At 31.6% G+C, this 13,521-nt stretch overlaps 1 protein-coding gene across 1 annotated transcript; it reads left to right on the top strand.

The window, feature by feature from the left end:
* The first annotated feature begins 2,726 nt into the window (after positions 1 to 2,726).
* On the top strand, positions 2,727 to 3,312 carry LOC111390853 (protein RALF-like 32). The gene has a single exon (XM_023015980.1). The coding sequence runs from the start codon at positions 2,760 to 2,762 to the stop codon at positions 3,102 to 3,104; it is 345 nt and encodes a 114-aa protein (XP_022871748.1). The 5' UTR covers positions 2,727 to 2,759; the 3' UTR covers positions 3,105 to 3,312.
* Positions 3,313 to 13,521: the final 10,209 nt, after the last annotated feature.

Genomic DNA, 13,521 nt, shown 5'->3' with positions numbered 1-13,521 from the left:
AATGACATATCAAAACACTAACAATATTGTTCAAGATGGAAATAGTATCAAAAAAGCGTGGAATAAAGAAAACAATATTTTTCCAATAAAAAATACGTGGAATAAAAAACAAAAATTTTCCAAAAACCCCTACCGAATTTGGGTCACAAACCCAACAATTAGTACGTATCATCTTTAATTATGATTTAGATCAATATATTTTATTTTCATGCTCTGAAGTCAGGGAAAAATATTTTTTTGCACTTTTTATTTATTTATTTTTAAAAAATATGATTAAAAAATAAGTTGTTTTTCACTACTTTAATGAACTTTTGGATATAAAACTGTTATCAAATATAAATTATATGCCGCATTTTTTGAAATAACCACATCAAACACTCCATTCAGCACATAAGCCTAACTTACTAATTATTCACACAATAGCCTTTTTAACATTAAAAGACAAATATACCCTTCATTTCAAAATTAAAAAGCAAGGTTTCTCCCATCGGACCCTGGACCTCATTAACAAATAACATATCTGCTAAAACACAATGAAATAATTGTTGTTTAATTCTTTGAAAATTAAAGATAAAGCACATTATCCATCAATATTATAAGCAAATAAATTAAAATTTAACCAAATAAAATGAAGAAATCTTGAATATGGAGATGGAAATAAAGATGGATGAAAAAGTCTTGAAGAATGGCGATGGAGATGGAGATGAAGAAACATTTAAGAACAAGAAATAGTAAGAATTTTCAAATTCTCAACGTTCAAAATGGAGGTATGATGGGTATTGTGATTTCTTTAAATTTTTTACCCTTTTTTACTTAAATATAATCAAAGACTATTGTGAAAAAGTGGCCAGGTTACCCGGCCATCTACCACCATTTCCTCAGAAAATATATCAATTAATGGAAAGTTTGAGAATAAGAATTAAATGAAAAATCATTAGGATCATAAGTGCTACAATGAGCAAAGATTAAGCGTGTGTTTGGTTTGCTTTTTTTAATTCATTTTCTATTTTCTGTTTTGAGTGATTATTTTAAAATTACAGAAAACACATTTGGTTTATCAGTCTAAAAAATTGTTTTTGAAAACAAAAAACTAGAAAACGTGTTTGGTTTAAAAACTTTAGATTTAGTTTTATGATATTTTGAAGAAGCTTGGGAAGAGGGAGGGAAGAGAGAGATTCAGAGATGGGTTTTTATATCTGAGAAAGTTTTGTGTGATTTTATTAATTATTCTATATTGGAAAATTTTTAAATTCACTTTCCTTGTTTTGAGTTTTTTAAATGTTCAAAAAGTCATTTTGAATTTTGTGTTGCAAATTTTTCCTTGTTTTCAAAAACGCATTTTTGAAAATGACGTACCAAACATATTTTAAGTGTTTTCGAAAATTGAAAATTACTTCAAAACGTTAAATCAAACGCACTCTAAGAACCTTAAGTGTAATTAAAATGTGGTGCAAGAAATAAAAGTTGTGGTGTGAATATAATCACCCAATTTAGTATGCATTGGACTTTAAAAGATGATACTGAAATCCATAAAAAATCGAATCGGTCATAGACATTAAAAACGATACTTTGTGCAATACATGAATTTAATAAGCTTCTGGGTGGAATTGGATTCTACTATGGTCATCATGATAATGTTGACCAATTCAAGAGGAACTTGGGAGAATATTCAATGGGCTTTGTTAAAGGTACATAATTTTTGTACATAAAGGTGTTCACACATCACACTCCCTCACTTGTGATAGGGCCACAAAAATTATGTACAAGTAGATTTTTCCATATTCAATATGTTGTTGAGGAGATCAAAGTCATTAGTGGCCATATGAGTGCCCAATTATTTTTCAAAGTTAATTCAGTATTTGTTCAGAGTGGACAACAATGGATAAGCCTGTCCCTATTTCTGACGCACTTCATGTGTCCCTCCCACTTGTACTCTATTTTTTACAAAATAAAGATCGTTGAAGAATTCAAACTCCCATTTAGATTTACGTGCAGATCTAAAAATTATGTATATAATTAGCAGAAGCGTTGCTAAACAATTACAGTTCATTGCATAATTACTTAAAAAAAAAAACTATATATTAATTAATAACTATTGAGCTAGCCGACGAATTTGATTGGCTAGTATTTAATTATTAAAATTGTTTGCAAAAGTTGCATTAGTAAAACCGGATTAGTTAGTTTTTTATTATTTGTTAATATGTTATAACATTAGTAAATCATTGGAATATTTATGTACGTACATTTTTCTAAAAATGATTAAATATAAATAAATAATCACTGAACAATCAGTCCCAACTCTTATCACTAAATTAGGGTCAAGAAGCCTAGTTCAAAATTTTTCCAAGTAAACAAATCTTTAATTTTTATACATGACATATCAATCTAGATGGATTACCGTTAAATAGAAAAATATTTAATTTGTCATACATCTAACGAATTTGAATATATTATATTGTCCAATACAACATATTTTTTGAATTAAAAATCAACTTAACTCGTCTTCTAATAACTATATTCGACTGAGTTCGAGTTTCCCTATTAAACTTATTTTCGAATGCACTTGCCAACTCAACCTAAAATAAAAGGATAAATTTAAAAAATAAAGAAATTAAAAACCAAATCGACACTATATTGTTAGGTGAAATAGTGCAGTCCCCCTTTCTAGAGTGGCTTCCACTGTCTTCAAAAAGATGAAGAAAAACCCATTATAAAGTGTGCTCAAATGGTGCAAAACAATTTAAAAGACATTACATAAAATGGAAACAAATTCCAAAACCAACTTTCTCTTTCAAATCCTTATCTTCTCATACTTTATCAGCATTACTGCTGTAAGAGGCCTCAATGATATTGCAAATTTCTCTTCGTGCAATGGTTCAATAGCAGATTGTGATGAAGAATTGGAGATTTTAATGCAGTCTGAGATAAGCAGAAGAATTCTTGAGAATAAAAAATACATCTCACCAGGGGCTTTGAAAGGAGATCAGCCAGTATGCGAAGGTAGTGCCAGCGGCAAGCCGTACACGGGCAACAGTGGTTGTGTTCCTGCCCCGTCGAACACCCCCCGCAGAGATTGCGAACAATATTATCGCTGTCAAGGTTAATTATGAATGATACATACGAACTTGGTGAAGCTATTTTATAGAAGTTCATTGATATCCGGGATAAATGTACTTGAACTAACTTATGTCACACATCGACACAACGCATGTATAAGTAACATGTATTTTCGTATGTGCATACACGAGTATGTTTAGTAGTTTTCATAATATCTTTACTTCAAATAAATTAAATTGTATGTTGTTTCCACTATATCTTGCTTAAATTCCTAGTAAACTTAAGCGATCCACTTGTGTGTGTAATGAATTGAGAAATAAAATATTCGATAGCAAGACCAATAAAACCTTTTTTTTTTCTACTTTTAGTCAATTTTTATTTCCCTTCACTTTGAGGGTGTTTTTTTTTCTTTTTTCCTTTTTTTTTTTAATGGACCATGTTGAAACATCTTATCGAAATTTTTGCCAAGCTATTAAATCATTAGTTGTATGATATGAAACGTGTGAACAATAAACGAATAAAAGTTGTAGGATCTACAAAATATATGAATAAAAATAGTGGTTGACTAACTTATATAAGTAATTAAAAGCTTTTCCAAACATGTACTGAGTAATTGAGATGTAAATACACTTAATTATATACATTTTAATCTAATAGCTTAGCTAAAAAAAAAACATTTTTTTCCTTCTATTTTTAGTCAATTTTTATTTCCCTTCACTTTTTTTTTATTTGCTCTAAATGGACTGCATTGAAACACCTCATCAAAACTTTTGCCAAGCCATTAGATTATAAGTTGTATCATTTGAAATATGTGAATAATAATTATTGAATTTAGTTTTAATCATGTTAAGAATCGATAATCACAATCTAATAAATTAATAGAAACGAATTCATACATGCGGAAGTCATTGTTGATATGAATGATAATTGTAATAGCGGTCAAGATCTTCCTCTCCTTTCTCCTCACAAAGTATCAGTTGTCAACGGGGCAAGCCAATAAAAGATATGGAGAGGAGAGGGAACCTAGCCTTTATATAGGAAATAATTGAGCCGTCCCATTACGACTAAAATTCTAATTATGGTTTATTTCCTGCCCACATACTTAAAATTACCACATCAAATTAATTACAACTCGTAAGGTGTAAAATGCCCAATTGATCACTTAATAAATTTGGCCCAAACACAAATATCATTATGAGTAATACATCTAATCCATAAAATTTGCAATCGAATGTAAAGCCCACATATGGAATTATTAATTATTCCAACATTCTTTCACTTGGGCAAACATTTGATCGCCATAACAAAGTTTTATCATCCGGGTTAGACTACATAGGTGGCCACAAAAGTGTAGCTCCAATGATGACACCTTATGTAATATGATCCGATCCAACGAGAATATTAACACCGAACATGAAAGTCATTACACCAATTAAGCGATGTAAGACCATCTCACAGCTACAAATGTCAACATCATTATCAACATGGATTCCCATCCTCCAACCAATATGGTAGTATGTGGTATGAACTTAGCACAAAATGAGATAAAAAATTGTGCTAACTCATATCGGTCATCATAATGCTTCGAATCAAGTGAAGCCACATGTCTCCAAAAGAGACTCATCTTATATCTTTATACGTCATATTTCAAGATGCCAATAATATAAAAAGACATAAGTCAAATGCATGCTTAAAATAGTTCATGGATAGAGGAAAAATTATTTTATTATCAGAAGGGGTTGTACCCGAAAACATATGAGTTGTTTACGTACCCCGCAAAGGGATCAAGCCCAAAACGTAGTACTTTACATATATATAACTCCCACTAGCCAAAAACATCAAATGTTTCCACAATACCGACATTAGTAACATGTGTCTTAAAAATTTTTGGAGCGAGTCCCTTAGTCAAGGGATCTACAACCGTCGCCTCTGTATTGATATGCTCTATTTTCGTCTGCCCTTCTTTGACTCTGTCTCTAACAACCAAATATTTGATGTCAATATATTTTGATCTACCAGAACTTTTATTATTCTTTGAAAAGAATACTGCTGCACTGTTATCACAGTAGATGATGATCAACTTGAGATAAAATCAACAACTTTCAAGCCAGAGATGAAATTTCTTAGCCAAAAGGCTTGGACTGTAGCCCCATAACATGCCACAAATTCAACTTGCATAGTAGAAGATGCCACTAGAGTCTGTTTAGTACTTTCCAAGAAATGACACCACCAGCTAATGTAAAAATATAACCTGAGGTTGATTTCAAATCATCTTGAACCAGCAAAATCAGAATCTGAATATCCTACCACCTCAAGATGATTTGTATGCTAGAATGTAAGCATATAATTTTCAGTTTTCTTCAAATATCTCATAACTTTCTTAACTGCTTTCCAATGCTCTTGTCCTTGATTAGACTGATATCTGCTAAGGACACTTACTGCGTAGGCTATATCCGATCTAGTGCAAACTTGAGCATACATCAAGCTTCCCACAGCACTAGCATATGGAATCATCTTCTAGACTCCCTTTCTAGCTCATTCCTTGGACATTGAGTTTTGTTAAATTTATCTCCTTTTATGATAGGTACATCACTAGATGCACAATTTTGCATATTAAACCTTTCTAGAACACATCGTATATAAGCTTTCTGAGAAAGTCCCAATAAGCCACGATTTCTATCACGATGTATTTCAATACCAAGTACATAGGAAGCTTCTCCAAGATCTTTCATTTCAAAATTAGCAAACAACATTTTTTTTGTCTCATGAAGCAACCCTAAGTTACTGCTAGCAAGCAGAATGTCATCAACATACAGTACAATGAAGATAAAATTTCTCTCACTGATTTTAAGATAAATGTATTGATCAATAGTAGTTTCAACAAAACCAAGAGAGATCACAACCTCATCAAATTTCAAATACCACTGTCGAGATGATTGTTTAAGTCCATATAATGATTTGTTTAACTTATACACCAAGTTTTCTTTTCCTTTCACAACAAAACCTTCAGGCTGTTTTATATAAACCATTTCAGAAAGATCTTCATTTAAAAATGATGTCTTAACATCCCTTTGATGAAGCTCCAAATTGTAGTGTGCCACAAGAGCCATGATAATTCGAAAAAAAAATTGCGACGAAACAGGGGAGAAGGTTTCAACATAATCAATACCCTCTCTCTGAGTGAAACCTTTTGCAACCAATCTTGCTTTCTTTCGTTCAACATTTCCTTTTGAATCTAATTTACTTTTGAAAATTTACTTGTTATTAACAACCTTAGCATCTGGAGGAAGTTCAACAAGATCCCAAACTTTATTCCTTTCCATGGAATTCATTTCATCTTCTACGGCAGCTATCCATTTATCTGTATCAGGACTTGTCAATGCTTGGTTATAAGTTACAGGATCAACAATATGCCTAATATTAAAATCGCTCTCCAATAAATATGTAATATAATCACGGGGCAATGCAGATCTTCTTTCCCTTTGTGATCTCCTAACTTGTGGCTCAAGAACCGATTCAATCGTTATTTGAGGGATTGGAGCTTCATCCTGGTTCTTCGGTTCTTCATTAACAATTTCAATTGATTGAGAACCAACTCTTTCCTGTATGACAGGAACTGAAACAACAACTTGATTATGTTCAACAAGAATTTCTCTCAACGTGGAACTCCCACTATCTCCAAAATCGTTCTCCAGAAACTTAGCAGTAATGGACTCCACGATTCTAGTGCTGCGATTTGGACAGTAAAACTTATATCCCTTTGATCCATCTGGATACCCAATAAAGTAGCCAGAGTTGATTTAGGGTCTAATTTCTTTTCAAATGGATTATAAATCTTAACCTCAGCTGGACATCCTCTAACTTTAAAGTGAGCCATACTTGGCTTACGTCCTGTCCATAATTCAAAAGGTGTCTTTGCAACAACTTTACTTGGAACTATGTTCAAAATATGCATAGCTGTTTTCAAGGCTTTACCCCACAAATATTCAAGCAAATTTGTTCTACTCATCATACTTCTAACCATATCTTTTAGAGTTCAATAACGTCTTTCAGAAACATCATTCTACTCAGATGTCCCTAGCATGGTATATTAGGGCACTATTCCACACTCTTGTAAAAACTTTGTAAAATCACCCATATTTTGACCAGATTCGTCATATTTCCCATAGTACTCACCACCTTGGTTAGATCTCACAACTTTGATACTTTTCCGACATTGTTTCTCTACTTCCAGTTTGAAAACTTTAAATTTCTCAAGTGCATATGATTTATCGTTAATCAAGTAAACATATCGATATCGTGAGAAATCATCAGTGAAGGTTATAAAGTATTTGTTCCCACATATGGTGGAAGGCAAAGGTCCATTGATATCAACGTGAATTAAGTCCAAAATTTCATTACTCCTAGTCGAACCCTTTCTTGTAGATTTAGTTAGCTTTCCTCTTATACAATTCACACAGGTTTCAAAATCAGAGAAGTCTAAGGATGGAAGTATCTCATCTTTTACTAATCTTTCCATTCTATCCTTAGAAATATGTTCCAAACGCTTATGCCACAATATAGAGGATGATTCACAAATTAAAGTCTTTTCTTTGATATATTTGTAACACACGTGACATCACCAAAAGGAGCCAAAGATAATTTATATAAACCATCACATAAAATGCAATTCCCAATCAAACGAGAATCATTAAATAACTTAGCCATTCCATTACCAAAATTAAATGTAAAACCATAAGCATCAAGTTTCGGTATAGAAATTAAATTCTGTCTCATCTGCGGTACATAAACTGTATTTTCTAAAACAAGATAAAATCAGACTCTAAAGTTAACTTCACTACTCCCATGAATTCAAAATTCACTTGAAATCCATTTGCAACGCTCAATCTTACTTCATTCTCACTTGACCTCCGTTTGCTTATGAACACCTGCAAGGAATTCGCAATATGAACACTAGCTCCCGAGTCTAACCACCAAGAATTCAAAGGCACATCTACTGAAGAAGACTCAAAACAAACTAAGGCCAAGGGAATACCTAAAGAACTCTTCTTCTTTTCCAACCAAGTCTTGAATTTAAAACAGTCTTTCTGCCAGTGACCCTTCTTTTTACAGAACTTGCATTGATCATTTTTCTTTATAACTCCTTTGAGACCACTAAAATTTTTATTCTGCTGACTTCGGTAGGACTTATTACTCTTACGAAACTTAGGTTTATGATTATGAGAAGGCCCCTTATTCTGTGATGGTTGAAAAGCTAATTACACATTTTCAACAATTTCACGGCGCATCCTATACTCTTCTTGGGCACACAATGCTATGAGGTCATTCAAATATCATTTATCCCGCTAAGCATTGTAAGCAACCTTAAGCTGATTAAACTTACTAGGAAGGCTATTCAAAACATGATAAACCAGGAAAGGCTCCGCAATGGGAATGTCAATAGCTTTTATCTTCGATGGTATATTTATCATTTTCATGACATGCTCCCTAACACCACTTGTGCCATCATATCTCATGCTCATCAATTTATCCATCAGATCCTCGGTTTCGACTTTATCAGACTCAACAAATTTTTCTCCTATGGCATCCATAAAACTTTTGGCATTTTCATTATCAGGGATGGCACCTAGAATGGAATCAGATATCGATCACTTAATGATTTTCAAACAGAGTTTGTTAGCCCTTTTCCACTTTTCATGCTCGGCTACATATTCAACTGTACTCTTATCTGTGGATTTTTCAAGCTTTTTCTCCATTGCAAAATCCAAGCCCAAAAGATCAAGTGCTATTTCTACGTCTCGTTTCCATCTCACATAGTTATTCCCAGTCAAAGTTTCAATAGCAGACAATTGATTCGAAAGAAATGTGGCATTATAAACTGTGAAAATATAAAACATCACACTCTTAATATCATCCAAACATAATGTATGCAATCAAATAGATGATGTAATACCCAGCTAATTAATATGGGCTATTAATTAGATAATCTGTAATTTAAATCGAAACATATGAATTTTATTACAGTAAGAGCCTAGGTGCATCATCATAAAGTCACATTTGGGTCGATAATACAATATGCTATAAGATACTCTTAAAACACCTCATGTAGTCAGTTAACAAAATTACATTGATTTTTGAAATACTAACACCTTTGGGCAGAAGGAAATTTCTAAACCAAGGTAAACTCGTTAACCGCTTTATGCCATTTTCAAAAAAAACATCACATATAATAACACCTTTGGGCAAGATATTATATGTAATAAATTAAAATTTTTGCGCAAAATACATATATTTTTGTAGTAGAGAAAATCGAATAAATAATAATGAGTGTGCCACTTTGACAACTACTACTCATTTTTATTTTAAAATATTTCTCTTAGTGGGAAAACAAGAATTGTTGTAAGGCCCATAGAAAAATTCAATCACAAAATAATAATCATGGAACAATTATAATCATTAATCGATGAATGGCAAAATTCACATGTGATTGAGAACTAAAATTGGCAACAAAATTTTAATATATAAATGGCGAAATTTAAACGAACAAATAATAACAACAATAATTATACATTTAACGAAAATATAAAAGTTGTTTATTATTATTATTATTATTATTATTATTATTATTATTATTATTATTATTATTATTTTAAACGGGTCAATTTTAAATAAAAAATTTAATTGGGTCAAAATTAAAATTTAGGGTCAAAACTTTAAAAGTTCAAATTAAGAGCCCCTTATTGAAAATTTCATTTTAACCCTAAATTCAAATTAAAATCAGGTCCCCAATACCCAAAATTGCTTAACAAGTCCTTCAACTATATAAATTACATGACAGGCCCTTATTTTATTATTTACAAAACCTAACCCCCCAATCTGTAATTGCAAACAGGGGTTTGAAGATTACTTATTTACATCAGAAGCCCCCGTCTACCTTTGGCCCGTTTTCTACAGAACTAAATTTTTTTTTTCGCTCCTGCCGGCGTTGCAACCCGTGAGGCAGCAACATGTTGCCGCCGATCAACCAAAAAAAAAAAAATTTTTTTTTTATTCACCATAGACAATATATATATATATTGCCAACTTCTTTTATTTGTATTGGTGCTACTCAATTGGGTTTCTGAATTTTGCAGATTTGGGGTCTTTGGATCCACGACCATATTGAAGGAAGCAGGGTTTTGGATTTCTTTTTGATGTTTTCATGATGAACGTGTTATAGATATATGTACAGGCCTTTAACGTGAAACAGAAAAAAAATCATGAAGGATTTCGATCTTTGTTGAATTTAGTTTTAATCATGTTAAGAATTGATAATCACAATCCAATAAATTAATAGAAACGAATTTATACCTGCGGAAACCATTGTTGATATGAATGATTGTTGTAATAGCGACCAAGATCTTCCCCTCCTTGCTCCTCATAAAGTATCAGCTATCAATGGGGCAAACCAATAAAACATATGGAGAGAAGAGGGGACCTAACTTTTATATAGGAAATAATTGAGTAGTCCCATTAAGACTAGAATTCTAATTAGGATTTTTTTTTTCGGTCTACATACATAAAATTACCACGTCAAATTAATTACAACCCGTAAGGTGTAAATGGCCCAATTGATCACTTAATAAATTTGGTCCAAATACAAATATCATCATGAGCCATACATCTAACCCGTAAAATTTGCAATCGAATATGAAGCCCATATATTAATTAGTAATTATCCCAACATTCTCCCACTTGGGCAAACATTTGATCACCATAACAAAGTTTTATCACTCGGATTAGACTACATAGGTGGCCACAAAAGTATAGCTCCACAAAAGTTTTACGTATTGTGAACAATAAATGAATAAAAGTTGTAGGTCCTACAAAATATATGAATAAAAATATTGGTTGACTAACTTATATAAGTAATTAAAAGCTTTTCCAAACATGTACTAAGTAATTGAGATGTAAATACACTTAATTACATACATTTTAATCTAATAGCTTAGCAAAAAAAAAAAAATCCTTCAAAAAAAAAAAAAAAAAAAAAAAAAATCCTTCTATTTTTAGTCAATTTTTATTTCCCTTCACTTTTTTTTTTTTATTTGCTCTAAATGGACTGCATTGAAACACCTCATCGAAACGTTTACCAAGCCATTAGATTATAAGTTGTATCATTTGAAATATGTGAATAATAAGTGGATAAAAATTACAGGTCCTACAAAATATATGAATAAAAATAGTGATTGACCAACTAATAAGTAATTAAAAGCTTTTCCAAACATGTATTAAGTAATTGAGATGTAAATACACTCAATTATTTACATTTTTAACTTCAAGATGCCCTTAATTTGCATCAAATTCTGCCCAATTTTCATAAATGGTTGCACTCATACTTAAACGTGACGCTTTTGGTGGATTTGATATCGTATTAAACAACTATATATTAAAGCTTAAACTCCTAAGATTGGTTTGGTGTCTCTATGCTTTTAAGAGAATCAGTTGCAGTTGTGCTGAAAAATGTGAGAACAATTAGATGGTAAATTTTAAAATTTGAATTTCAGTGTTTGATAAATAAATGACATTTATCTCCTGCTGCGTGTAAAAAATTATTGAAACGTACATTAATTGGTATTTATGTTCTTTTTTATTATTATTATTATTATTATTATTATTATTATTATTATTATTCAAGGTTCTAAAGTGCGTAATGCATGACAATGCATTACTGTCAACTATAAGCATATAAATATTCTTCAAATTAAAAAAAAAAAAAACCAATTATCGTTCAAATTTTCAATAAAAACATATTGCTCAAAATCATAAATACTCCAATTACTTGGTAATCAATTTCTGCAATTAGATTAGACATGAACACCAACTTTTAAAGACTCTAAATCTTGTCCAACTCTTTACCGATTCCAATTCAATCTCCTCTGCTTCATCCAAGTTCTTCCATATCATCCGACGCAAAATTATTATCATCGAGCTTCCTTATTTCAACTCAATAATTTCTATTACCCATTGTAAATGGTAAGATATTATTGTCAACTTCTTGCTTAAAATCACTACCATTAACAATCGAAAATTGTGCATTACTATCACCACTTGCTGGTAAAACTAGAGGAAGACCAAAGAATAAGAAGACTCGGGCTCAACGTAAATAGTTTTCATTGTACAAAAAATATTGTTTTATTTTTTATTTTTTAAAACGTCAAAATTCAACAGATTGTTGTATATAATTCATAAGCCTTAATTGATATTTGTTGGGCTCATTTTGTCCTTTTAAGTTATAAAAATGAATTGGACTTTGTTAGACTAATTTTGAAACAACTTTTTACAAAAATGCATGTGCATTTTGATGTTTAAACATGCCTGTAGTCAACGAAATGGATTGATTATATTATCACGTGCATATTTCATATGCGATGGGTTTCGAAAAAGCAACGAGCATATACGGGTATATACAAAGCATATGCGTGGATTTTAGAACACTGTTTGTGAATCTACAGGTCATTTGGCATAGCTTTTGCTTCTTATAAAAGAGCTTTTGGAGGAAGATACTTTAACTTTTTTTGGAAACTAATTTTTAAAAGAACTTTTTATTTGAAAAAAATAAATCGGTTTTATCTAAAAACTCTTTTAATTAGAAGCATTTTGATAATAGTAGCCAAACGAACGCCAAAGCAGTTTTAGATTTCAAAAACTTTTTTTAATTTTTCAAAAGTCATGTCAAACGGATGTTACATACGTACTACATTCATTTCAAGAAGTTACTGGTCATATAATCAGGTTATTGCTTATGAAAAGTGTATGTCCCCAAAGGCTTTATTTAAATTCCCTCCAAATCAATCCCTCACATTTCACTTTCAACGAAACAAACACAATACATCTCATTTCTATCAAAAGCTTCTCCATTTTTGAAGGAAGAAATTAAGCAAAATCCTTTGGGGAAGATCAAAGTGGGTTAAGAACTTGGAACGATTGATCCAAAGAGGTAAAAAGGCTAATGGGTGTGGAGTTTCCTTAACATAATAATGCATGCTTCATGCTCTAGCCTCAAACGCCCTCAAAGGGTAGTAGCAAACTTTGAAGAAAATTTCTGCTTTGAAATGAGGAAGAAGATATTGTGACAAGGATACTTATACTCTCAAGAATACCTTTCTACAAGCGACCGAGTTGGGCGTACAAACTCAACTCCTTACAGACCCCTTACAGGGTCTCACATGGGGTGAGGTCGGGATTTTTTTTCATTTTTTTATTGCTTTGGGGCCAGCATGGGGCCAACCCATGAGAGAAGTCTATAAGACCCCTTCGAAATGAAGCTCTGTATACAGGGCTTTATTCTTCTGCAAGATGCTTGCGTCACATTTTTATGCAGTGAGCCATATAGCATATTAGTACCCTCAATCTTCTATTTTTTAAAGTTTTCATATGTTTAATAGTTATTATTACCTCCGTTTTCAATTTTTTTTTTTTTTT

This window comes from Olea europaea, unplaced genomic scaffold (genome assembly GCF_002742605.1).
Source record: "Olea europaea var. sylvestris unplaced genomic scaffold, O_europaea_v1 scaffold722, whole genome shotgun sequence".
In the NCBI taxonomy this organism is placed as follows: domain Eukaryota; kingdom Viridiplantae; phylum Streptophyta; class Magnoliopsida; order Lamiales; family Oleaceae; genus Olea; species Olea europaea.
The sequence above is the reverse complement of the archived record's forward strand: the minus strand, read 5'-3'. Positions and strand labels throughout refer to the sequence as shown.

What these genes read in the sequence shown, in the direction of transcription:
- LOC111390853 (XM_023015980.1), top strand. Translation starts at nt 2,760, where the DNA reads ATGGAAACAAATTCCAAAACCAACTTTCTCTTTCAAATCCTTATCTTC.